Below are 24,073 nucleotides of genomic sequence, written 5' to 3'. Positions count from 1 at the left end.
TGCACAAACTACACGCGTTTCTATCAGACTATCACGAAAACATGTGATAAAATCTCGCAATGATCATCATTCCCCCATGTGTTTTTCTTTACCCTTAACATACCTTCACCATAGATTCAGTCATCATCCAATCATTGACCAATCTACCCTCTCTCTCTGCCATATCCAATTTGTCGAGCTTATTTCGCATCGCTTCCTTGAACTCCATGATTTTCTCGAATTTCTTTGTTGCTTTGTATTCATTGACTGCCTTGAGAATCCTCTCCTCTTCATCTGTATACCCAAGTGGCATAGTAGAGGAAGTCATTGTAGAAGAGTTAGACCAAGTGGTCAGGCTAGCGGAAGAAGAATGAGTAGAGGGGCTGAGATTGTACTGGCCGTTTCGAAAGTAGAATTCCAACTTCGTAAATCGTCGTCAAAAGGCCTAAGAAAGTCATCCAACGGATATCCTTGCCCAATTACAGACTTGGGGGTGAGGAGGGTAAGGTCAGGGACGCTACCGTATCTCCCTGAAAATATTGATCAGTACACACTCACATTATTTTTACCCTATCGGGGTTATACTTACAATCATTCTTGAGATACCAGTCCGCTTGTAAGGTGCTCTGATCTTCCTGCGCTCTTATGAACTCTTCTCTCTCCTTCAAGATCTTATTCTGCTTTATGAGTTGCTTTTTTTGCCCAACTTGTAATTTCAATCTGTTGACACCTTCTTGGTCTACAAGTTCGAACACTGGTCCCCGACCTTGTAGTTGGTCTCGAAGACAACCACAAATCTCTTTAATTCTTTCATTCTCCCAATCTTGTAGTCATAACATTAGCATATGTAGTTTGGATCCCAAAATCATTCTGCAAATACTCACTAACAGCAGCTACCCATCTCCCACCACCCTTCATTATTTCTTTCCTCTCCATTTCTTTACACCACCAAGCGAACCAATGATATTGTTGTTCCTCTGTCAGATTCTCCAATCTGCAGTTCTTACGGCACAAATCCTGGTAAGTATCGGGCGACATGCTAAGGATAATCTCGGTAATAATGATGTATGGTACCGGAGGGGTGATGCGGTGACGGAGGAGAAGAACGAGGAGGGTGATATCGCGTCTGAGAGTGGCTAGTGTTAATCGATGCCCACAAACTCGAGCTTGACTATACAGGTATCCATCATCCTCTAACGCTATGGAAACCAAAAGAATTCGGGGGATACCAGAAACCAAAAGAAACGGATATGCTCTCACTTATCGGCTTTGACAGACGTCTTGTTACTCATAACCTTACCCTCAGGCTTTGTACACACAACCCATGACTTGGGCGCCATCCTTGCGTTGATATTTTTACCCGTACTCGTTACTGTTTCTCTAGCTCTGTACCGTATGTAGGATGCAAAGAGCACGTAAACTCCACCTCGAGCAAATATATCGGCACGACTTTTGCGAGTGACGAGTCGTCGAGTAAGTCAGATATCAACACGGAAAAGCCAGCTGTGAGTCGTCTAGTCTAGCCAGGTATGCCACTCAGTACATGGACGGATAAATAAATAAATAGATGTGTATATTCCCACGACGTAACAATCAGTTCTTCGAAAAATAGCAGTGACTCGGTTCTGACATGTGTGTATGTATGTGTGTATGTATGTATAATATAATGATCAAAGTTCCAGTCACATGCCTTTCGTAATAGTCGTCCGAGTCGTTATTCAGATCGTTGTGCACATCATTATTCACGGTCGATAGTAAATGCGAAGAAGTGGAGCAACTATCTCGATATCGAATATCAAATATTGAGTATCCAAATCCTTGAGAATCGAAAATTGGAGTGTAAAAATACCTCGTGAACAGTAGTGATGCGACCCGTGCTCGTACTTGATGATTCAGAAATGGTAAATACGACGGTTAGGTTAGGTCAGGTTAGGTTAGGTAAGGTAGTTTTGAGAGAGAAATGTTTTGGAGGTTTGTGTGTGTGTGTATGTGTGTGTGTGTGAATCGAAGTGGGAATCGAAAGGCGAAATGGGAGTGGGAGTGGGAGTGGTGATAGGAATGAATGAATGAATGAATGATTTGGAGAGGAGGGGGGATGGATTCATAGGTTTGAATATGGTTTTGGTTTGTGTGTGGATGGGGGGGTAGATAGATGTATGTATGTATGGATAGATAAATAATAAGATGGATAAATAAACATATGTATATATAAATGTATCTATCAATGAATACATATATGAATATATAAACGTATCTATCTATTAATCTATCTCATCTTGTGTGAATCATATCTTCAAGTCAACAGATGATTCATGACTTGTGATTCATATTCTTTCATTTTGCTTTACAGTATGGTATGGTATGATATGGAATGCTACGGTATGTTATATATATCATTTCGGTCAGAGATGAAGTAAAGACACGGACAAGAAAAGAAAAGGATGTTAGGATTGGTAGAGTAGATGAGACAGGATGGGAGCAGAGGGGATAGGATAGGGGATTATGACTATAGCTATGGCCATGCTGAGTATGAAGGATGTGAGTACGACTATGATTATGATTATCAGGAAAGATACGATTATGAATATAATGTTGAATACAATTGTGACTGTGACTATAACTTTGTCTTTGATTACCCATGACTATGATCTCAACTATAGTGTTTATAACTATAACCACGAGGAACGATATACAATACACAATAAGAACCTACCTACTACCTACCTACCAAAAAGAACCATATCCGAGATACCTTGATAGATTTCTATTTTTAGATTTTAGATTTTAGATTCGACTTTTTACTGGTTCATTATGAAGGAGACGGGAGCCGGGAGCCGGGAGAGAGGAAGTGAATATGAAGTATGGGGTATGGAGTACGGGGTATGGGGTATGCGTAACTCACGAGCATATGGGCGTAGGTATTTATAGAACTGATAGAAACCTAGATAGATAGAGGATGGGTAGATAGGATAAAGACTAGATGAGAGTATGACTAAAACCCTAGATAACTCCTTAATCTACCCCTAAAGTAGGTATCTTCGCAAATTCGTTCTCATGTACGTAAACTTTGTGATCTATTTGATCTTCTTCCCTTAACCCAAATCTCACTGTATGATTCAGATTCAAAACGATATCAAAGTCAAAGTAAACATGGAGAACAAAAGACAGAAATTAGAAACCAGAAAGCTAGATTTGGGTATTGAATTGTGTAGCTCGCATCATGTGTATCATTTGCATCTCATCATATTTTCATCGAACTTCTTCCACTAACCTCCCTCAAGGACATTCAGCACTCACTCTCCGACCACTCCTCACCTATGATTTACGCCCCACCAGCAGCCTTAGCAGCCTTCTTTTTCTCCTCAATTGCCTTCATCTTCGCTAATTTCTTCTCCTGATTCTTTGTCAATTTTCCTGTACCATCTCCACTTCCCTCAACACCTTCTCCGCTTGCAGCTTCCTCTCCAGCAGCAGGAGCGACCTTCTTAGCGTTGGGATTTCCACCCCAAACCAACTCTTTTCGGGCAAAAAAGTCCGCCACAAGCTCATCTGTAATCTTGGCTCTCCTCTCCTGGAATGCCTTGACATATTTTTGTAATTCCTGAATACATCTTGCTTTTAATTCTCCTGTCAGCATTTCTCCAGATCTATATGCTTTCTTGATACTTTCTAATTCCTCGTCGTCTTCTAAGAAAAATGTCAAATATTGATATGAAACGTCTTTTTCTGTATCGCCTCCTTTTTCTCTTTGTTCTTGCTCGCTAATTTGTCCACCACTGAATGCATATCTATTGATTTTATTCTTGATCTTGTTGGGTTCATCGTACATAAAGATTGCAGAGGTATCGACCGAAGCGCTCATCTTGGAACCGGGACCTTGAAGAGCGTCGAGGAAACGAGCGTGAATAAGCGCGGGTTTGGCGTAATGGAGACGAGCGGCTACATCGCGGGTCATGCGGAAATAAGGATCTTGATCAATGGCGCAAGGAATGAGCGAGGGAATTTGGGTAGTCTTGGATTCATCAGTGCCGAAGATATGTGGGAAGGAGTTAGCGAAGGAGGTTGCGCCTTGGACAGCTCCGAAATGGATTTTGCCTATGCAGGAACTGGAATTGTTAGTAAAGTCCAGGTAGTTTGGGGTCGTAATCTCTCACCTATCATTGAAGCCAAAGACAGCTCGCGCAACGTTCAATGTAACGTGCTTAGAGATTCGGGTAACGTTCTTGTAAAATGCTCCCCCCATGTAATCATAATCGCTAAAGATGAATGTCTTCTTGGGGTCGAATCCAACAGCAATGATATCTTTCGCATTACTATGGGTATAACTTTGAACTTCCTCAATTGTACGTTTCTCGGAGAAGATATATTTCTCATCATCTGTAAGCATGATGATCAATGGAACATCAAATACATCTTGTAACCACCTGGAATGAGTCATCAGTATGATTCGAAGAATTACATATTCTGTAACATGCTTCTAATAATCGCAGAATGTGCGAGTCGAATCTTTTTGAGAATTCAAACTTACTTGGTAAATTCAAAAGGAACAGTATGCCCAATATGCATACTATCACTACTTGGTCCTCGTCCCGTATACATGAAGAATGGTTCCCCCTTCTCATGGCGATCCAACATAAGATGCAAATCACGATGACTGAAGACAATCCCTCTTCTCATAAATCTATGAGGTTTATGGCCAGTTACCTCTTCGAATCTCTTCAAATCTGCCTCCTCAATTTTCTTGGTTCCGAACTCATCGATCAAAGTCAAATAATTGATAGCTTTTGCGATTCCATCTGCGCCAATTTCTCCAGCAACATTGTATGGATCGACAGTTTGCTTACTGGTAGGAGCATCAGTTGCCAGACTGGCAGCGAGTGTGGGTTCCGCGTCTGTCATGATGGTGAATGAGGATTGAGGAATAGTGTTTTGGAATTGAAGGAGGGGTTATTTGTTCTTTATTATTGATGGAGGGGAAATTATTGCCATACAATCATCCAATTTGTAAGCGGTGAGGGATTTGATCGAAATATCACGTGCAAAAGATCTCCAATTAGGATTGCTTTGTTCCAGCTGACTGTCGTTGAGCTTTGAACCATCGAAGCTCTGCGGGGTTTGCTAGTGTCTTTTTGGATATCGTGTGTATGGTAGTAAACCTTTAGATGTTCAATTCCAATTCGCATCTCATTACTATTTACCTCTTTAAGTGTTGTGATCCATCAAAATTCATTCCACAACAATTCACAACAAACAATTCGCCCATCTCTATCTCCATCCCCATCACACTAAACCCAAAAAAAATCGAAAATCCGGGGAAAGGAATCAGACGAGCAAATCCCTTCCAGAAGCGTTCCAATCCAAATCATCAAGATCAACAATCATACCATTAGCATTCTATTCCTCATTCGACTTTCATTTCTCACTTCATCCTTTTCCCTACCTTCACTTTCACTCCCCGATACCTCTTGTACCATCACTGCAACTATATGTATACCACGAACAATTAAACAACTAATCAATTCTCAATCATAATCATGGTCAAATTCTTCGAATCCTCTTTCTCTTACGATTACTCCTTCCCCGCTGTTACATTCGCCTACTTCCTCCGTTACCCAAATCCACATAGCACACATGTGCTCTCCACCGATGTGATCTCGCGCACCGTGTGTCCCGAAACAGGTCGTCTGCGTACCTTGCGCATCCATCGCAAATCCACTCGTCTGCCATCCGCAGTCCTCAAGCTCTTGCCCAAAAGCGTCCTGGGCAATGTGAGGAGCGATAGAAGCGAATCATACATTCTAGAAACTTCGGAGGTGGATATCAAAGAAGGATGGATGAAGACGGAGAGTAGAAACCTGGATTGGACGGGTATTTTGAGTGTAGTGGAAAGACAAGATTTTCACAGAGCAGCAGATAAGGAAGTGCGCGAGGAAGAATTTATTCAAGGCTCGGGAATGACGGGTGTGAAGACGCAAATTATGTTTCGCAGTCGACTTGGTGATCGATTGAGGGCGATGAGGAAGGGAGAAGAAGGCGAAGAAGAGAAGAAGGGATGGTTGGCGAATTGGAGTACGAAGGGAGTGCAAAGAAGTATCGAGGCCATTGCTAGTAGGAAGACAGAAAATCAATTGGGAAAGAGCAAGGAGGGAATGATGGTTGTGTTGGAGAGAATGCGAAATGGTGGGTTAGTGGGGGTATTGGATGGGATGAGGCGGGATCGGGAATTGATGTTTGCGGGCATGGAGCGAAAATTTTGAATGATAAAATATGAGATATGAGGTTACATATAAAGATAGCATAAGGACGGAGGACGAACATATGTCGGACACGGCGAGAGGACAGCAATGGAAAAAGAGATGAGAAAACGCTCTTTCACGATCGTGATCATTCTACACTTTCATTAGGCGGCGAGCCTTTGTATCAAAGCACACAAGTAAACATACGGGAGCGAGGAGTTTTGGGGGCGATCAATAGGCGTTTTTGAGATAGTCCACTCTCATTGATTTTATCACATTGTATGAAAATATGTCAAAATCTGAATAGCTTTGCTACCTTTTACTTTATGCATGAACCCTTCTTTTGCTGTGTCAAGCATATAAATCATCAGTTCAGTGATATCAGTTCAGTGAACGGGGATCCTTCAAAGAATATCACATTGTCGGATTGACGTGTGAGTCTGTGAGCTGAGGCAAATGTATTGGCATGACGTATCAAAACATCTCAACACATTTGGGAACATTATCCTTCCTCCCTAACAATTTTCAATATTTCACATTTCAAACCTTTTTCGTGCTCTTTCCCCTCAGCCTTGATTTGGTTGAAAAATTGGACCGTTTAGTTTGGAATTAAGGCTTATTTTGTTCACTGTGTGTACCGGCGAGCTCCATCAATATGCACAATCCCCGGCGAGCCCTCTCACACAGTAAATTCGAATCACCGAGATCATTTTTCATCCTGATGTTAAGGAATCAATTCATATTTTCATTTCATCATACACATTATAATCATGCATCATCTCTATCTATATATTTCCTCTCCACTTCCACACATCCATTACCCATCGCATCTAAAATTGCATACCCCCAACATACTGTCTCTTAATTGGTGGCCCGGTACCATTTCCAAGAGGAGCCGTACTCTGCACGACATCCTCCTGCGTGGTAAATGGCACTGTGCTAGACAAACTATCGATTCTTCCCAACAGATACTCAAGCGTTCTATACGACGCACTAGGAGCATACTGAGGAACCATATGACCGCTCAAATCGATATACACAAATGTGAGGTTTCGCTCTGTGTGTGTTGTGCCCAAAACTCCGGAAGCCGCAAGAGTAGAGGCGGAGAGCTCGGTGTGGTATGGGACGTAGAAGGGATCGGAGGGTTTGCTTGTGAAACCTTGGGCGCCGCCCCACGTCATGTTTTGGATCATGAGGAGAGTGCCGTTGGCGATGAGTACCATGTCTAGCGCGCCGTGGCCGATAACGGTACGTTTGGAACGTTCGATGACGGAGGGGAGAACGGAGAGACCGGAGGGGAGAGAATTATCTGTTCCGTTTACGAAGACGTCAATGCTAGAGCATGTTTCCCATTCAATCATAGGAGCGTTGATAGCTTTTTGAACGTCGGTGCGGTTGAAATAGACGGAGGCGCCGGCAGGTATATAGTAGTTGGAGCCGGGGAATCCGAGAACGTCCCAGAGTTGGGGACAAGTAGTGGCCACTTGGTAAATGTCCCAACAAGGGTTAACGCTGAAGACTTCGTTGTAGATCAGATCAAAGACGTCGCATTCGTCAGTAGTAGAGGTTCCATCGTCGCCTGTGCCAGGGAGAGCGGATGGGAATGGCCCGGCTGGTGGGTAAGTAAGGTATTTGGCGAGGTAATCGGTGTAGCCGCAGGAATCAGATACATTGTGAATTTGTTCAACGAAGGAATCATTGAAGGGGAAGAGACCACCCCAGTAATCAACGAATTGAACTGCGGGGATCTGTTCTTGAACGGCATCGTAAGAAGTAGAAGGGTCGTAGATCATGGTTGCTTCGAGGTTGTAATACTATTGATTGTCAGATTTAATTCACATTCAACTGATGAAATAGAAGTACTCACAGTAGAAGTATCGTTCTTGTTAAACATAGCATCGGCAATGTATGGAACATAGTATCCCGCATACGATTCACCAGTGATGAAGATCTTTCTCCCTTGCAAAGCGAAAGTGTCGACGAAATTCTCCCAAAATCCGAGGAACTGGGCAGCGGCATCTTCTTCGCTGGTAGCAGTAGGTACACCTTGGGAGAAACCGGTGCCAACGGGTTGTTCGACCCAAACAACATTGGTAAGGTTTACCCAGGTCCAAGGGTTCTGAACAGGAGCGTAGGTACCGTATTGCCAGATCCAAGGTCCGTTTTCTTGGATTAATCCTTCGAGGGATGAACATCCGGGCTGGGATACCGATTAGTCAAATGTTGTGGATGTGTATATACAATCGGTGAAGTCACTTACACCTCCATTAAGCCAAATGAGAATTTCATCGGAAGCCAATTCATTTGTCGATGGGTAGAACCAAAAGTATAATTCTCTCGTCTCATTTGCGGCTTTTGAAATTGGCAACAAACCAGCATATGATTCTCCAACATCGAAGTTGACATCTGGGATAGCGGAACCATTCACACTGAATTCTGTCAAAGTCATTAGTGGCTTTCCTACAATGTTGCACTCGTAACACTTACTAGCAGTGGAATTGGTCAAGTATGGAAAGCTAGCATCCCTCTTTTCATGTTTCTGCTCTCCTCTTGGAGCCGTATCCCTAGCTTTGTGGGTTTGCTTATCCTTCTTCCCAACATGCCTCAAACTTCTTCCAGAATGAAGAGTGGCGTCGGCGATTCCACCTGCAATGGCAAGAGTCGAAACTACGGTTGAGAAACGCATCTTGACTGATCACTCAAGTAACAAAACTCGGATCGTATAAAAATATTGCGAATGAAGAAGAAATTCTTCAATACGAGGGATCTGGGAGAGCTTTAAGTATTTTTAAAGCTGCTATCCAAAATATAACGAGAGCTTCGAGCTATCGGAGCTGTCATCTCATGTAAATTTCCATGATTATGACGATGTGGAGGGACTACCCTGGTCCTGATTCATGGTTCTTGAACTAAGACATTGAAGATTCACCATCCTTTCACCGTAGTTGCCGTACCTTACACACGATGTAACCCAATCTCAACCTATAATCGTGAAGATATGACATGAATTGACATGGTGTTGAAAGGTACGAGGGGAATGGATTGGACGCTAGTATATCTTTCCCCGTTTTTGATAAACTGGAGATATCAAAAAGTCAAGATAGGCTCGCTTCCCGGCTTTAGTTCTCTTATTCGCCTCGGTCCTCTACGCACCTGCCTGTTAGAGTTTAGTGATTAGCTACTGATTCACCAGTCAACCGTTATGGTTTGATAGACCCGATGATATCAGTAATGAATATTTCGCTCATCATGTAAATGAATCAAGATGAACGAGAAAAAGACATAGATAGGAAGCTACGGCATCCGCCTCGAGCCTGCCTCCCTGCCTCCACCATTCTCTTTGATCTGTTCATGAATTGAAGAATTATCAATCATCCCAGGAGACGAAATGCAGCAGCAAGCATAGAACATTCCCCGCCCTGTGCATATTTTCAGGTACGATAAGCTCAAACCAAAGTCCAATCTATTTCTTGAGCAAAAGTGGAGTTTACCAGCCTGCAAGCATTGATAGACCTTCTATCTTCAGGCGAGGCCGCGAATATCAAGAACAATAATAGAAAAATCACGACTTTATATCAAATTTTTGGCATGAGAACATCGAGTGAAGTTTCATCATATCAATCGTATTGAAAAGGTTGGAAGGCGTACCTCACTAAAAGATTGCCAAGTGCGGATAGTTGCATGAATCTGTACGATTTGCTTGGCAAAAATATGCTTTCGTGACTAATGTTGTTGTCTTGTTCTATTTTGTTCTATCGGCTTGTATTTGATCATGAATTTTTGATTCAATTGAAGATTACTGGAATCCTTCTCTCTACAAAGTTTTGTCTTCAAGCTTCCAAGCTCTCTTATCCTTTAGTCTATTTTCACACCTCGAGTATCATCTACCTACTCCATAGTAAGACAATGAGCTCGCATATTCTTCTAAGTTGACACCTTGAGAAATAACAAGTACACGGGACAACCTGCAACATTATCAGACTATTTCTGGGAGTTGGACTGGAAGATAATTCGCTACCTACCATTTATTTTTCATATTTGATTGAGAGAACATAACATTCGTATGAATGAGAAGCGTAAACATTTGCTAACGGCTCGACTACCTATGCCCAATTTGCGCTATCTGCTCCTGGACAGTTCTCAGTATGCCTTTCACTCTTGAGCTTTCATGCTGCATAATTCTTAATATTGTCGCCATTATCCTCTTGAACTCAACAAATCTTTCCAAATCTTTGAATAGCCTAAGGTTTACTTACTCGATGAATATCATCAAGTCAACGATGTTTCGAACAATGAGTTGTTTCACCAGCAAGTTTGTTACGCAATGGTCAAAATTTGCGTCTAACGAAACCATATTCTTTTCTCCAGAAATTCAATCACGCCAAGTGGCTGTTAATAAGAATCGTCTGATTAGGTTGCTATAATACAAGTTGAATTGACAACAATGGTGCTATGGGTGGCAGTGAAGAGCTGTGAATGACGACAACATGATGGCAAGAGATGAGAGTCTGAACCTCTCTTGATGTTTCTCCGAAAAGGTCTTTTTTCTACCCAGCAGTCAAATTCTACGGATACAAGCTCAGCAGTGTCTATCGCATGGTCACTTCCTTAGCTTTGCGTTTCTGATTAACTCCCTCATTTGAAAAAGACAGTATTTGCCGGGGTAGGTTCTTTTCAATATCAAGACTGAAGAGATATCTTTCGAGGTTTGGCCCATGATACCACAGTACTTGTAGGAGGAAGTTGATCTAAAGGGGTGAATACAACTAGATACCTGAATCGCTAAGCCTCGAAGCTAATGTGCTTGTAGGTAGTTAAATGACGTGAATTCACCATGCTTGCTAATTCTAACGCTTCTTCTTCCAATTCACTGTCATAGGACCGCCCATGGCCCAGAGCGTATGATCAAGTCGATCGGATTAAGAGATAGAGAGTTAAAGTTGGAAGAAAGGTGAGTTTAAATGGTCTTGGATATATTTCATGACATTGGAATTCTGCGCAAATACTCCAGTTGCAACCTGGAACTTGCCCAATGCCATGTCGCTTAAGCAATACTGTCTTCCGGCTTCCTTCATTGTGTAACATCAAAGTATTCGGAAGGTACTCCGGAAGTCGAAACTTCATCACGCAGTTGGCCATGGTTCGTTGACAAAATACGCCTCCATGACCGTCAAGATCGATGATTTTATTCCAAGAAAGATTCAAATTGTACCGGCGATCGAACTTCATTCTGTAAAACTCTTGCAGTCTCTGGAAGACCACCATAACCCAAGCTTCAACAACCATCTACCTACCCATCTATCCACAAAACCTCTACACTCCACTAACCCATCGCACACTCACCTTCTCAGGGCTCCTCATCTGCAACAACAAAACAATAACATTATCCTTCACCACACTCATAACCCTCTTCTTTGCCTCCTCCTCTATTTCTCCCTCCTCCCTCACAATCTCTACGCGGTTTCTCTTGAACAACGAAACCATGGCCGCTACAAACTCTACTTGGCTGGATTTCTTACCAGGACATGCTCGGATCGAATCAGACCATGGCTGGTATGATCTCTTGGGTGGTACACGGACATATTCACGCTCTATGGGTGATGAGTGTGTATTTTCGGCTTTGGTTAAGATCCAGCTTTGGGGACTGCAAGAATAAGGAGTCAGTGGTTTTTTATTAATAGGATTTACAAGAAATAAGGGGAAGCATACTGCCATTCAAGACTATTATTACCCCAGTATCGCGGATGTGAGTGTAGAGCGTTAGAATTCGCAATGATACGCGTACCGGGCGGGATACTGATGGTTCGGCCATCGACCGTAAGCGGTTGTGGCCTTTCAAAGGTAGATTTGCAGATACCGATGAGTGGATTGTAGAGTCTTACAGTCTCTAGCTATTTCACACCGTATCAGTCAGCATCATCCTATCGTCGTTTGAAGGGTGAGATGTTTACCATTATGGCAAGGCATCTATTCGATCTCGGGTATATTTCCTTGAAATCTCAAGTCGATGGCATGCCGTTGGTTATAACAGCGTTGATCTCCTCCGAGATCCAATCTTGAACTTCTGGGTGAGCAGCGAGAAGATAGATTGTTCAGTTGAGTACAACGGCCGTCGTATCATGGCCAGCAAAAGTATAAACGAAGAGGTTTCCATATATCTCCTCTCCAGTGAGCCCCTAAAAGCCACTTAGAGTAAAGCCATTTAAACTCAACTAAGATTGTTCCTTCGAAGCTCTAAGTAAAGAACTCGTAAAGGTCGCACTTCTGGGTTTCCCATGCGCGATAGCATCCTTTTCATCCTTCAGCATCTCTGCCATGTAAAATTTAAAATCAACTGTTGCTTGCCCGATCCGCTTCCACTTTGGTGGCTATGATAACTTAGAGACAAGTTTAGGACCAAGCACAAGGAGAAGGAGATAATTCTCTAACACAAGTGCCAGGGAATCTCGGTAATTGAAAGTATATCCTGCTTCGGGTTATTCGACAGATTTTTTGAACGAGTAGGATTTCCCAAATCCGGCTCCCGATAGCACATGAAGTGAGAATGTACGGGTATCCTTATCTGTTCGGGTGATGGGGCCCTTTAGAGATTTCCAGAATTGCAAAATCTCATCTGCTTGTCTTAAGCCCTCGATCCAAACTAACCGGGTGTTTTTATCATTGGAAGGAGCGCTGGTAATTTTGCGTTGACGCTGCCAATCTGGACCTGCAGCCTAAAATCAAGTCAGCTTTAGCAGATCATTAGAATCTGATTTCATGACCATCTACTTTCGAGATATTAGGTCCGAAAACCGACAAAACCGCTGTTACGATTAGCCCTTAAGCAAACAATAAAGATGCGACATCATACTCACCAAGCAAGTCCGGAGGTCTATCAAAATCATCTTTGTGCTTGAAAACTTCATTGACTGAATCTGTATCGCAGAGATATAACCAGTTACGACCAGCTGAGACATGAATGACTGCATTACTAAGCTTTTGGTGCATGGTGTACTTGTCTTTGAACTCCCAGCCCGGCTTGCTATACCGAACGATATCACAATCGCCGAATACAGCCTTTACAATAGGAAACACGATGCCTGATGCGAGAATCCACTAATCATGATATATCAGTATGACCATAATATCAAGGAAGTGGGGGTTAAGATGTATAAATATAAAATTTCGTCTAGTCGTAAGAGCTCGTAACATCGGTGATAGATTAAATCATGTGTAACTCACTACTGGATTATCACCACTTGCAACGAGGATCCTAATGGGAATTCCAATCGTCAGGGCAATCCTATAGTTCTTAACCAGGCAAACAAGATTCCAGATGGCAAAGGTCACAGGTAGAAGAACCACCAGTGTGAGCACCAAAGGAGCCATAACGCTTAATGCTGAACACTCAAAATCGGAAAGATAGAAATTGACAATGCAATGACACTGAAATTGATAAAAATCCACAACTTTCTCTCGCTTTATATGTCCAACAATATTTAAAAAAATTAATGGGTATAAGGGCACAAAGCAAGTTGGAGCCCAAGATAGCTATGCCATTGGCTAGAGAGAGATAACTACCAACATTTAAAGCAGTTGGAACTTGACACTTGATTCACGCAGCAGTCTAACTGCGTATACGACACGCGCGAAGTATCTCTCCACTTTGAAGAACTGGCCATAATGTGTACAGCCGAACATTCCCATATAAATGGTTCCTCGACTTACCGCAAAACTAGACCACATCCATCTGATGTCCTTCGAGACTTATATAGCATATATCTCATTATAGCTCAAAAAAGCCACTACCATATGAATCATATCATGCACGAGCTCTAGTAGTACACCAATATTTATCACTCTCCTCCACAACCACCATATCCATCTTCTCCACCGGCCCAATAATCTCAATATCCTTCTGTTGCCCCTCCAAAATATCTCTCGTATGCCATTTCAACGTGAAATTTTCTCGATTTCCCGGCCCCGTCAGACCAGCCAATTGTTCATTCGTCGCCGCATATACAATTCTTCCAATATGCGCCCAATAAATCGTCGCTAAATCATCATCCAAATAGGTTACTAAAATCTCTCCTCAAACAGCAAGACTTGCAAGTTGATAAAATATAAACATAACATACCCGAACACATAGCACAAGGTTCCCACGTACTAACCAACGTGCATCTCCACAAATACTCTTTCGTGTAATGCGAGTACGCTAGTTTGGCCAAAGAGCTCTCGGCATGATTTACTTGATCGATGCTTTGATGTGTGAGGAGTACGGTTTCGTTATCGGGACCCAGGAGCACGGCGGCAAAGGGTCGTTTTCCTTGAGTGACCGCCCGACGCTGTACGGTGAGACAGGCGGTTATGCTGGCTTCAATTTGAGGGGTACTGAGAGGGGTGCGCGGGGGAAAGAGATCGGGAGCAATGGCTTGCGCGGCGGAGGATGTGAGGGCTGCTTCGTGAGACATTTTGGGTCTGGGGAGCGGTTAGTGGGGAGGGAAATGGGATAGCATGATTGGGGTACCTGCAACGCTGTTGTAGACTTGATTAAGTTCTAGGATGCGTTGCAGGTGGTTGAGGGGTTTTGATATTATATATGCTTGTAGCTGTGGTTTAGTAGAAGAGGGGTCGACGAGGGGTCGTTATCATTTCTAGCTAGGCGAGGCGAGCTCCGTGAAGGGGAAGATGGGATGGCCCACATGAGATTGTTCAAATGATATATCACGATTAAAAATCCAATAACAATTCAATCTTTTAAAAATAGAATCTCTTGTTGAATTCTACTGGGTATGGATATAGTAATCTTCACTATTGACGAGTTTATTTCTGATCAATTGCCTATCACTTCAAGGTATGTTGGTGTGTTATCGAAATATCAGTGTTCGAATATCCCACGATGTTTATCACATCATTTTACGTGAGCTGCTTCGAACAACGGTGGAATTCGTCTGGTCAAGGCATGTCATTTTATTTCATTGATATTCATTATTTATGGTATTTTAAGTAAAGCTGTCTCCGTTTCCAAACGCCCTGAGTTCTCTCATCGCTATGCTTTCATTCAATTGTTAAGATCCATCCATTGTCTTCACGTTCATTCTTTCCATTCAGACCACCCCACAAGAGAATACCTCTGAAGTCAACATCGCTCATTGACGAACTTGCAAACCATCCACGCTCGCCAGGAACAAGCTTTCTAACGTCATCACCTTCGACGCCCTCAGAGTCCGAAACAACTATTTGACTCCAAAGACCTTCACCAGTTTGTCGACCTAGTGCTTGCCAGGTAGCATCCTTAAAACTTGCCGCAGTCATGCCTTGGGGAGGACATTGAAATGCCCAAACATCACTCCAGAACCTGCCAGCCCCAGCATGACCTTCGCTACTTGGATCTTTCTCACCAAGTAAGAGAATCAAATATTCTCTGCCCATACCTAAAAATTGTTAGCTTTCATTCTATGAAAGTTACAAACGGACTGCGTCCCAACGTAGCCAGAAATAGGTTACATAAAGTTGAAACTTACCAGTATTGATGGTATGCATGCCGGCCACACTTCTATTGCCGGGGTATTTCATGCTCTCCTCTTCAAAGTTCAAAGTTTCCCAATCTCCTTTCGGAGTGATTCCCAACTCTCCCGAACCAGATTTGTCGTTGAAAGTTTGAAGAGCCAATTCTAAAATGTCAAGATAGCCACCTTCCTCACCCTCGCCATTGAAACCGCCATATCGGTAGATCCTCTGCTTTGAAACTGCGAGTGATGTGCCACCTCTGGGTTTCCCTGGAGCAGAAGGAAATTCCTTCCATGTACGACTTCGAACATCAAATGCCCAGAGATCATTTGTTCGTCCAGAGACTGGGCATCCTGCGTGGATGAAGAATGTTCCATGACCACCTTGCTCCTCGTCTGTCTGGGCACCTTCTGCAATTGTGCCAATTTTAGTTTCATCAATAGCCTGATCGAAGTCTGCACTCTTCATATTTGATGGCTCAGGTTTTTCGATAGCAACACTCGTATGGTAAGATCGCGCAGCTGGGAATGGCGTGCCAGGAGCTGGATCTAAGAAAGACCATTTATCTGTCCTAGTATCGTAGACCCAAACTCTGCCGTTTTCTTCAAGAGGTTTCATCTCTGGGCCACCTCTTCCACCAAAGATAAAAATTCGTTCTCCGATGACTCCTGCTGTATGTCCTACTCTCTTTTCTGGAACCTCACCACCATTATGTGTAGGCTTGGCAGCAATAGTTCGATAGTCGGCGCTGGTGACTGTGCCAGAAGGAAGGATGATGACATGCATATCATTGTCGACTGGTTCGCGTGGATCGATTTCACCTCCGAAGATATATGCTCGACCTGCGACGACCGAGACACTATGAGATGATCTTGGGAGCTCAACTCCATTAATGCGATTCCATTTTGCTTTGAGGGGATGTGTATTCTGGAAGAGACCGTGAGTGATCTTTGCAGCCGTTGCACTAATTTCCATCATTTTGAATGTAGATTGAGATCAAGTAGAATGTAAAGTAGCTCTTGGTAAAGTGTAACGGGAACTTTGGATCAAGACAGATGAAAAGAGAATAATGTAATTTGAAGGCTTATGTTATTTATGCCAAAGACTTACAATCTTGAAATGGATAGCAACAGAACCTGAAAAGCAAATCCATTCACCGGTATTCAAAGGGACAATCCGCCAAGGAAAGTGGTTCGAGATCTGAGGGGGATACGGGGGGATACGTCAGTGGTAAAAGGGTGAAAAGAGCTCTAGGGTGTTGTTCATTGCGCGGTAGTGGGGTAGCTCTGCTCTTTAGCTTCTTTGGCCCCTGATCAACTTACGAGTTACCAGTAGTTTACCCGCCAGCCCGCCTACATATACTTACACAGTACATAGTAGGAGACAATCGTTTTTTAAAAATCTCTACATTTTCTAAAGGGATTCTTGTCTATGAAATACCTACCTACGGAATGGCGCATATCTCAGACAACGTCGAGAACGTCAAGTCTGGAGTCTACATAACTCATGCCTGAGGAATGATTGATTGACTTCTCTCTCTATATGCACATGTTCGTTACATCACATCAGAATTGCTATCATTTTCCTTATCAGCTGGAATGACGCTGGGGGTGACTACCTAATTCAAGTAATGCTCACAAGGAATACATTCGCATCGCCCATTCAAACCCAAATTTTCTTCAACTTCGCTGCCTCATACCATTATTGCTGTCGTTCTTCAATAGGATAAAAGACGAGAGATGATATCCAGATCTATCTTGCGAGGTTTACCGCTTCGCAACGCGATCGCACATTCTCCTAACACTACCCCTCTCTTACAGCCGTTGTCTGTCACCCAATACAAGCTACCAAGATGGACACATCCATCTATCAATCCACCTCATTCACGATGCTACCAAAACCGCAGGCAGAGATACTACAGATTTGATCCTAATGAAGCTCGAAATGCACGCCCTCTCTTGACCGAGCAACATATCAGAAACTTCACCAAACATCCTGCTTTACACTCATTCATAGTCCTATTAGCTGGTAGTGGTATATTGGTTTATGCTAGCAATATCGAGGATGTGCCGGTTTCGGGAAGAAGGCGGTTCAATATATATAGTCATCAGGATATGGAAGCAGAAGGGCAGATGATGTATGAACAGATATTGCGACAGTACCACAACCATATTCTTCCCGATTGGGATAAGAGGACTCAGATGGTACAGAGAGTTATGAGTCGACTAATACCTGCGAGTGGCATCGACAACGTAAATTGGGAAGTAAATGTGATAGAGTCTCAAGGTGAATAGGAATCGAATACTTATTTTAGATATTGATTAGCTTACCCTACCTTCCACAGAAATGAATGCCTTTGTTATACCTGGAGGCAAAGTGTTTGTCTTTACAGGAATATTGCCGATTGCTAAAACAGATGACGGCCTTGCTACAGTATAATTTCCTCCCGAACTTTCTTTTATTGACATTCACTAACTTACCAATCTTGCAGATTCTCGGTCATGAAATTGCTCATAATATCGCAAATCATTCGGGAGAAACAATGAGCAAAACCGCGGTATTTTATATGCCCTTGCGTATATTATTTCGATTCCTAGATGCCACAGGATATACTGGAGGTTTAGGTGAAATATTAGGAGCTCTCGCACTTGAATTTGGCATGAACTTACCGGCATCAAGAAACCAGGAAACAGAAGCTGATCATATTGGACTGATGGTCATGGCAAAGAGCTGTTATGATCCTCACGCAGCAGTAGGCGTATGGGAGAGGATGCAGGCCGCAGAGAAGAATGCACCACCTGAGTGGTTTTCAACTCATCCATCGGTAGGTGCTTTGATACTTGGTTGAGAATAGTAGGACTGACCCACACCAGAATAACAATCGAATAACACAAATGCAAGAATGGATGTCCAAAGCGGAGGCCGCAAGAGACGAGAGTGGATGTGCGCCTACTAAGAATCATTTCAACAGCTTTCGAAATTCATATGGCGAGCTTTGGTCATAAGTATGATCATCATATGTGCACCTGTATGAGTACTTACAAAAAAGGGAGTTCCTTGAAAGTAATGGGATAGGTCGGAAAGCGCGGGGAGTTCAGCTGCCAGTGTGTGAATAGTTTGGGCACGAAACAGGATTTACTCTACTCCAATATTAATAGATTCATGCTAGTAAGTCTATTTTTCTACTGCACTTCACACCGCAACAGAGAATTGGTGAATAAAACTGCGCAGCTATATCGGACACCTATTGTAATCCATCAATACAGATAATGCCCTACTAGAGCACCATTCACATTTTGACTTGCTTGTGGTCAGCCCGTTTTATACTTCATTATCCGGGTTTAATCAACTAGTGTTCCCAAACATGAAGTCTCTTGATGAGACGCTCTGATTTCACATTCAAAAGTGGCACAACTAGTACTGAGTTAGATAACAGAACGTGCTACTTCTTTCTCCGCTGAGCTAGTGCCGCGGAGTGACTGAAATGTATGCCTCGTATAGTATCTCTAGCGGGACACCGAACATATAAACTCTTTTCAATATTCAAAATCAACCAAGGCAATCATTATTTCGGATTGAAATTAGAATAAACGAGCCTATAAGCTTCGAATCCAACAAACGTTTTATAACATTTATATTTGTAATGGATATGTATGTAATTATAAAGTCTTTGGAATGTGAGTGTTTTCAGTTTATGATTATATTTCGGGGATTCGATATTCGGGATTTCCATCCTTCCTAGAGAGTATCACGTCTAGGATCGACTTTCTAAAAGGCAATACGTTCCGCTATCGCAAAAGAGTCTCGAGTTGCGCTGCAGCCGCTAGATCACGTGCACGCCAGCGATCCACACCGCTTCAAGCCTTATGAACAATTGGACCCAGATGATCGCATGAGGTATTGCGTGCATTCTATTGCGGGGTGGGTGTCTCCTTCAGAGTGGTCAACCACTTTGAGGTTACATATATTGGGTCCACACCGCTATATACCACCCCGCGGTTACCCTTTCAATCAGTTTTTGGATTATTGCAAGTCCCGCCCCCGCCATATAATGTATATCACTCGTTACAAGTGATGTAGAGGATAGATGCCATGGCCCGATGGCCCGCGACTGAAACGTTGAGTGCTTGGCGAATCAATACGACATGATCATAATTATATTCCCTGGTTGGGGACATGTAAGCTGTGTTACCGTGAGTCTACATCTCTTATATCTCACTGTATTTCCTTCCCTCAAAAAGTTGTACCACCATTCTCTCAGCTTTTTGTTCTTCCTAGTGTCTACAATTCTTACATATACCAATTCTTTTTCAGTCATTCATTCAAAACAGCACAATGACAGCTGCTATCATGCAACCACTTTTAGCCATGGCTCTTGATAGAGAGATCATGGCTCCCTCTCCCATGTCCAACAATCAATCTAGACATGGTAGAGGTAAACATGGAGGAAGTATATCCAACAATAAGAAGACTCGTCAGAGAGGCTACAGCATTATTGCAGAACGCGACTCTACTGTCACTCGAGCCCTAATCAAGCTTCTCAAGCGTTCAGTAGAACAAGACCTGGAACAGGGAGAGAATTCAGAGAAGCTTATCGCTGATTCTGAGGGCTGGTTCAATTGTGAGAAAGTTGTAAGTACAAATGACTCGGGATATAGTCCTTTTGCGACCTCTCAATCTGCTTGTCCGACAAATGCGTCATTTTCCAAGCATCAAATTATCTAATAGCTTCATAGCTCGATGATCTCAATTCCTTTGATCTCGGTCTCTCGGAACTTCAAAACATCGTTCAGTCTCCCTCTGCAAAATCCCGGTTCACCATGAAATCAATTTCCTCATCTGTGATCGAGTCAGAATCTCCATCCAACTACCTCATTCGTCTCGACACTTCTTCTACTCCCACAACCAACGCCTTAACTAATACATCCTCTATTTCGCTTCAACTTCTCAGCGCCGCAACCGCAGATCTACCCGACCTCGTCGTTTACGAAACCTCGTACGCAAACTATCCCCTCATTCTCGCTTCCGGGGGTATCAAAAAAGCAGGCGGGCAAGCTCATCTAGCATTTTCTAGTATCTTTGTCTCCTCTGATGGTACCGAGGCTCGAACCTCTTCGTCCACTAGTAAAGATGATGCTGATGTATCCATCTACATCTCTCTCAAATCAACTCTTGAATCTCACCCCGAGATTAAATGGTACAAAAACGGTAATGGGGGGATATTAAGCGAGGGAGATGGTGAAGGTATTATTAGCAAAAGTGTGTGGAAGAAGGTTATTGCGAGACGAGCAGATATTGGGGTATTGTTTGAGAATGGAACGGTGAAAAAAGAGGTTCCGGTTGGATTGAGGGGAAAGGGTGTTAAGGGGAAGAAGGGAGGGAGGGGGAAGGGAAATACTTGGAATAAGGAAATGAAGGAGAGGAGTGAGGATGAAGCAGAGTCGAGTGAAGGTTAGTTTCTTTTGTTTCGGAAGGTTTGGGATGGGATGCGGGGATGGTGTTAGTTGTTAGTTTGGATGGGGAGATAGAATGGGATACACGAATACACGAATATGGATTTTTGCAGTGGTGTCTTGATTATAGTTTTATTAGTGTTCAAATTTTGCCCAAGGGCAAGTGATAGCTTGAATCAACTCGTCCAGTTTGTCTACATATGAATAATCTATGTGTATTTGCCTCCAATCGCAAAAGGTGGTGATCATACGGGCAAAGATTACGATAGCTTCTCACAACCTATTAACTTGATCAATCAATTCTCTATTCTCATTCATCACTGTCTCATCTCTCATCAAACTAACATCACAATCGTGAACACTCTAAGTAGTCTCCAATTTCTGAACGTCTTTAGTCTTGCAAATGCCATTACATTCGTGTCCTAAAAATAGGGGTAGGATAAGAAGGAGAATAAGAAGGAGGAGGAGGAGCATACTATAAAAGATTCGAAGATATGTCGCACCATCAATTATCTTCAGCGCAAGCTTTTTAGATAATGTTTCTTCAACACAGCGAATCTCAGTCCTCCAGAGTCTGTTGCCAATAAGACAAGCAGCGCCCGCAAAAATAGAGATGAGAGAATAGAAGGTAGGCTAGATAGCTAAAGGGAATGTACAGAGGTGGTATTGATGAGGATGAGAGTCGCAATCTCGAATACGTAGATTGTATTTATCGATACTTGGAGACTTGAATCGGGATCTTTGAACAGTGAGTGTGAGGTGGAGAGAGGTTGGTGTGTGTGTAGACGATGATTAGTGAGTATTTGCTCTGAGTTATTGAGATGAGTGGAGTTGAGTTGGGGAGCAAGGAGGTAGGAGATGAAATTTTGATGCGAGGACGTTTGCTGGGGGGAGAGGGGGGATATCTAAGCTGTTGATGGATTTAGAAGATGATTGGCATTTTAAAGATATACTTGGTATGCGCACAATATTCTGCTGATTGATCTTTCTTGGCAAATTTGCAGTTTGAATTTTCGAATATCATTGGGGCTACTAGATGAGATAGTTATTGAATTTGATAGCTCTGATTCGGTTCAAGGGCAGGAGGTAAAGAATTCATTGAATATATTTACTGAAAGAATAAAAATATGTATTGAGCAATTTATGACAATGTGATGAAACACCCCCCAAAAAGGAATGACGAAGATATACAGATGAGTTTCGCTTGCGCCAAAACTCAAAATATAGCAATTGCGTTTCCATGACTGGAGACACCTCCTTGACAATGATTCGGAGCACTAGTAACAAAGAAGCTCCACCTTCCTTTCTCTCTACACGTCTTTGCCAACTTCTCCAAGTCAAACATTTCTCCTAGAGGCATACCCCACATGGCAAGTATATATTCATGCAACATATAATGCTCTTGAGATGGCCAAGCCTCAAAAGCAGGCGCATCACCTGCTACAGCTGAAAAGTAACAATCATGTAGCCAATCAAGCATATCCTCATCTTGTTTGAGACCAGCCCACCTCTGACCGTCATCAGGTCCGATTCCGTGTGGTCTGAGAGCAGCGGCTTTTCGTGCTTCTGGTGATTTGCTGTGGTATGTAGATACGAAACCCGAACGAACGAAGAGCAGATCTCCGATTTGAATATTTCCGCCTTGAGAAGCGGGGCGGATATCGATGCCTTGGGCTTTCCCGGCAGCTTGCAATTCAGCGTAGGATATAGTGTGATAGTCAAATGGATCTATATATCTGCGTCAGACAACGAAATGATACAGATTTGGTGGCGATTGATTACCATAGACAATTCCGTTCTCCTTTGCATAAGTCCAGTAGTCAATCAAGATACCGCGACCAGCTATCCCATGCTCAGCCCAATGATGGATTCCACATTTGTTATCATCCTTCTCAGCTCCAATTATATCCTTCTCTTTGGTCCCATTGTAAAAGTTGCCTGTGGGCATGTGTGCAATATGCCTAAAACCATCCCATTGTGTACCTGATTGTGTATTCAATGAATATACATCATCATAAGCCAATCCAGGGGCTAGTTCTTTGATGCTGTGCTCAAATGGTTCTCGACCAAAAGCTGGTACTCCTGGTACGTTCAAAGGAAGGTTCAATGGAACGATCTCCCCGCTTTGGATTTCATTGGATGCGGCGGTAACTCGAGCTGGTGTGAGAAGATTTAATCTCCCTATCTATGTAATCGTTTAACGATATTGAAAGTTACAATGTTAGAATTACGTACATAATCATCAGGTCCCCAAACCCACGCACTTTTAGACGTTAGTTGAGCTTTTGGAAACCGTACATGCTACTTACGCTCCTTCGGGTGCATCCTCTCTTCGTGGAACATCCTTTCTATTGGGAAACTTGGTGGAATTAGGGTCGAATGGAATAGTCGTGGCAGTCTTGTTGCCGGTTAAGAAGTCAGTGACTTGTGTGAGCCGGCTGTTTACTTTGGATTGCATGTCTGACATTTTCAAGTAGTAATTATGGTCTTGAACCCTCTTTGTAGGTGAAGAAAGATCTCAAGTTCACGAGGTTTCATACCTCGAGCTTCCAATTTACCGGTCTGTTGATAGAGCGGGGGCGGGGAAGTACCTAGTAGCTCCCTTCATCCCGAGGCAAGTTTGAGTTCGACATCGTATTCAGCAAAAGCCGGTCATAATTAATAGTAAGGTTAAGTTAGTAGTTTGAGTTATTTGTAATAGCAGATAGCAGATAGCAAATCATTGACATTTGGAACATATCAAGGAACCTTTTGTTTTGTGACCGATGTGTGCCTTGGGAACTTGGGGATAAATGGTTGGAAACATGCTGTATTTCTCATGAAGGAGCAACGATGACAATATTCATCTTTATTGTACTTGGTGTAGACATCTCGAGGGTGTGTGTTGCATTGTAGAAGAGGTTTCGATTATCCTG

General features: G+C 42.9%; 11 protein-coding genes across 11 annotated transcripts; 3 read left to right on the top strand and 8 right to left on the bottom strand.

The window, feature by feature from the left end:
• Positions 1-94: 94 nt before the first annotated feature.
• Bfra_001436 (uncharacterized protein) lies at positions 95-307 on the bottom strand (the record flags this gene model as incomplete). The annotated part of the gene is made up of 1 exon (XM_037331867.1): positions 95-307. The coding sequence occupies one exon, from the start codon at positions 305-307 to the stop codon at positions 95-97; it is 213 nt and encodes a 70-aa protein (XP_037196021.1).
• Positions 308-330: 23 nt separating this feature from the next.
• Bfra_001435 (uncharacterized protein) lies at positions 331-1,319 on the bottom strand (the record flags this gene model as incomplete). Its single annotated transcript, XM_037331866.1, has 4 exons — positions 331-509; positions 569-802; positions 864-1,150; positions 1,240-1,319. The coding sequence occupies 4 exons, from the start codon at positions 1,317-1,319 to the stop codon at positions 331-333; spliced, it is 780 nt and encodes a 259-aa protein (XP_037196020.1).
• Positions 1,320-3,301: 1,982 nt separating this feature from the next.
• Positions 3,302-4,878, bottom strand: Bfra_001434 (putative tryptophanyl-trna synthetase protein; the record flags this gene model as incomplete). The annotated part of the gene is made up of 3 exons (XM_037331865.1): positions 3,302-4,085; positions 4,134-4,403; positions 4,508-4,878. 3 exons carry the CDS (start codon positions 4,876-4,878, stop codon positions 3,302-3,304), a joined length of 1,425 nt encoding a protein of 474 aa, XP_037196019.1.
• Positions 4,879-5,513: 635 nt separating this feature from the next.
• Positions 5,514-6,236, top strand: Bfra_001433 (putative msf1 domain protein; the record flags this gene model as incomplete). Its single annotated transcript, XM_037331864.1, has 1 exon — positions 5,514-6,236. One exon carries the CDS (start codon positions 5,514-5,516, stop codon positions 6,234-6,236), a length of 723 nt encoding a protein of 240 aa, XP_037196018.1.
• An 809-nt stretch (positions 6,237-7,045) lies between these two features.
• On the bottom strand, positions 7,046-8,901 carry Bfra_001432 (putative carboxypeptidase cpds protein; the record flags this gene model as incomplete). The annotated part of the gene is made up of 4 exons (XM_037331863.1): positions 7,046-8,029; positions 8,083-8,415; positions 8,476-8,651; positions 8,703-8,901. The coding sequence occupies 4 exons, from the start codon at positions 8,899-8,901 to the stop codon at positions 7,046-7,048; spliced, it is 1,692 nt and encodes a 563-aa protein (XP_037196017.1).
• Positions 8,902-11,528: 2,627 nt separating this feature from the next.
• Bfra_001431 (putative cytochrome p450 monooxygenase protein) lies at positions 11,529-13,583 on the bottom strand (the record flags this gene model as incomplete). Its single annotated transcript, XM_037331862.1, has 6 exons — positions 11,529-11,859; positions 11,925-12,106; positions 12,749-12,928; positions 12,984-13,018; positions 13,070-13,310; positions 13,437-13,583. The coding sequence occupies 6 exons, from the start codon at positions 13,581-13,583 to the stop codon at positions 11,529-11,531; spliced, it is 1,116 nt and encodes a 371-aa protein (XP_037196016.1).
• A 433-nt stretch (positions 13,584-14,016) lies between these two features.
• Positions 14,017-14,666, bottom strand: Bfra_001430 (putative cmp dcmp zinc-binding protein; the record flags this gene model as incomplete). Its single annotated transcript, XM_037331861.1, has 2 exons — positions 14,017-14,273; positions 14,333-14,666. 2 exons carry the CDS (start codon positions 14,664-14,666, stop codon positions 14,017-14,019), a joined length of 591 nt encoding a protein of 196 aa, XP_037196015.1.
• Positions 14,667-15,252: 586 nt separating this feature from the next.
• Positions 15,253-16,683, bottom strand: Bfra_001429 (putative kelch domain-containing protein; the record flags this gene model as incomplete). The annotated part of the gene is made up of 2 exons (XM_037331860.1): positions 15,253-15,629; positions 15,720-16,683. 2 exons carry the CDS (start codon positions 16,681-16,683, stop codon positions 15,253-15,255), a joined length of 1,341 nt encoding a protein of 446 aa, XP_037196014.1.
• Positions 16,684-17,444: 761 nt separating this feature from the next.
• On the top strand, positions 17,445-18,710 carry Bfra_001428 (putative mitochondrial inner membrane metallopeptidase oma1 protein; the record flags this gene model as incomplete). The annotated part of the gene is made up of 4 exons (XM_037331859.1): positions 17,445-17,991; positions 18,050-18,138; positions 18,197-18,529; positions 18,579-18,710. 4 exons carry the CDS (start codon positions 17,445-17,447, stop codon positions 18,708-18,710), a joined length of 1,101 nt encoding a protein of 366 aa, XP_037196013.1.
• A 1,330-nt stretch (positions 18,711-20,040) lies between these two features.
• On the top strand, positions 20,041-21,161 carry Bfra_001427 (putative trna 2 -phosphotransferase 1 protein; the record flags this gene model as incomplete). Its single annotated transcript, XM_037331858.1, has 2 exons — positions 20,041-20,337; positions 20,442-21,161. 2 exons carry the CDS (start codon positions 20,041-20,043, stop codon positions 21,159-21,161), a joined length of 1,017 nt encoding a protein of 338 aa, XP_037196012.1.
• A 1,213-nt stretch (positions 21,162-22,374) lies between these two features.
• Bfra_001426 (uncharacterized protein) lies at positions 22,375-23,625 on the bottom strand (the record flags this gene model as incomplete). The annotated part of the gene is made up of 4 exons (XM_037331857.1): positions 22,375-22,886; positions 22,941-23,343; positions 23,394-23,421; positions 23,468-23,625. The coding sequence occupies 4 exons, from the start codon at positions 23,623-23,625 to the stop codon at positions 22,375-22,377; spliced, it is 1,101 nt and encodes a 366-aa protein (XP_037196011.1).
• Between the last annotated feature and the right edge of the window lie 448 nt (positions 23,626-24,073).

This window comes from Botrytis fragariae (genome assembly GCF_013461495.1).
Source record: "Botrytis fragariae strain BVB16 chromosome Unknown tig00000006, whole genome shotgun sequence".
NCBI lineage: Eukaryota > Fungi > Ascomycota > Leotiomycetes > Helotiales > Sclerotiniaceae > Botrytis > Botrytis fragariae.
The sequence above is the reverse complement of the archived record's forward strand: the minus strand, read 5'-3'. Positions and strand labels throughout refer to the sequence as shown.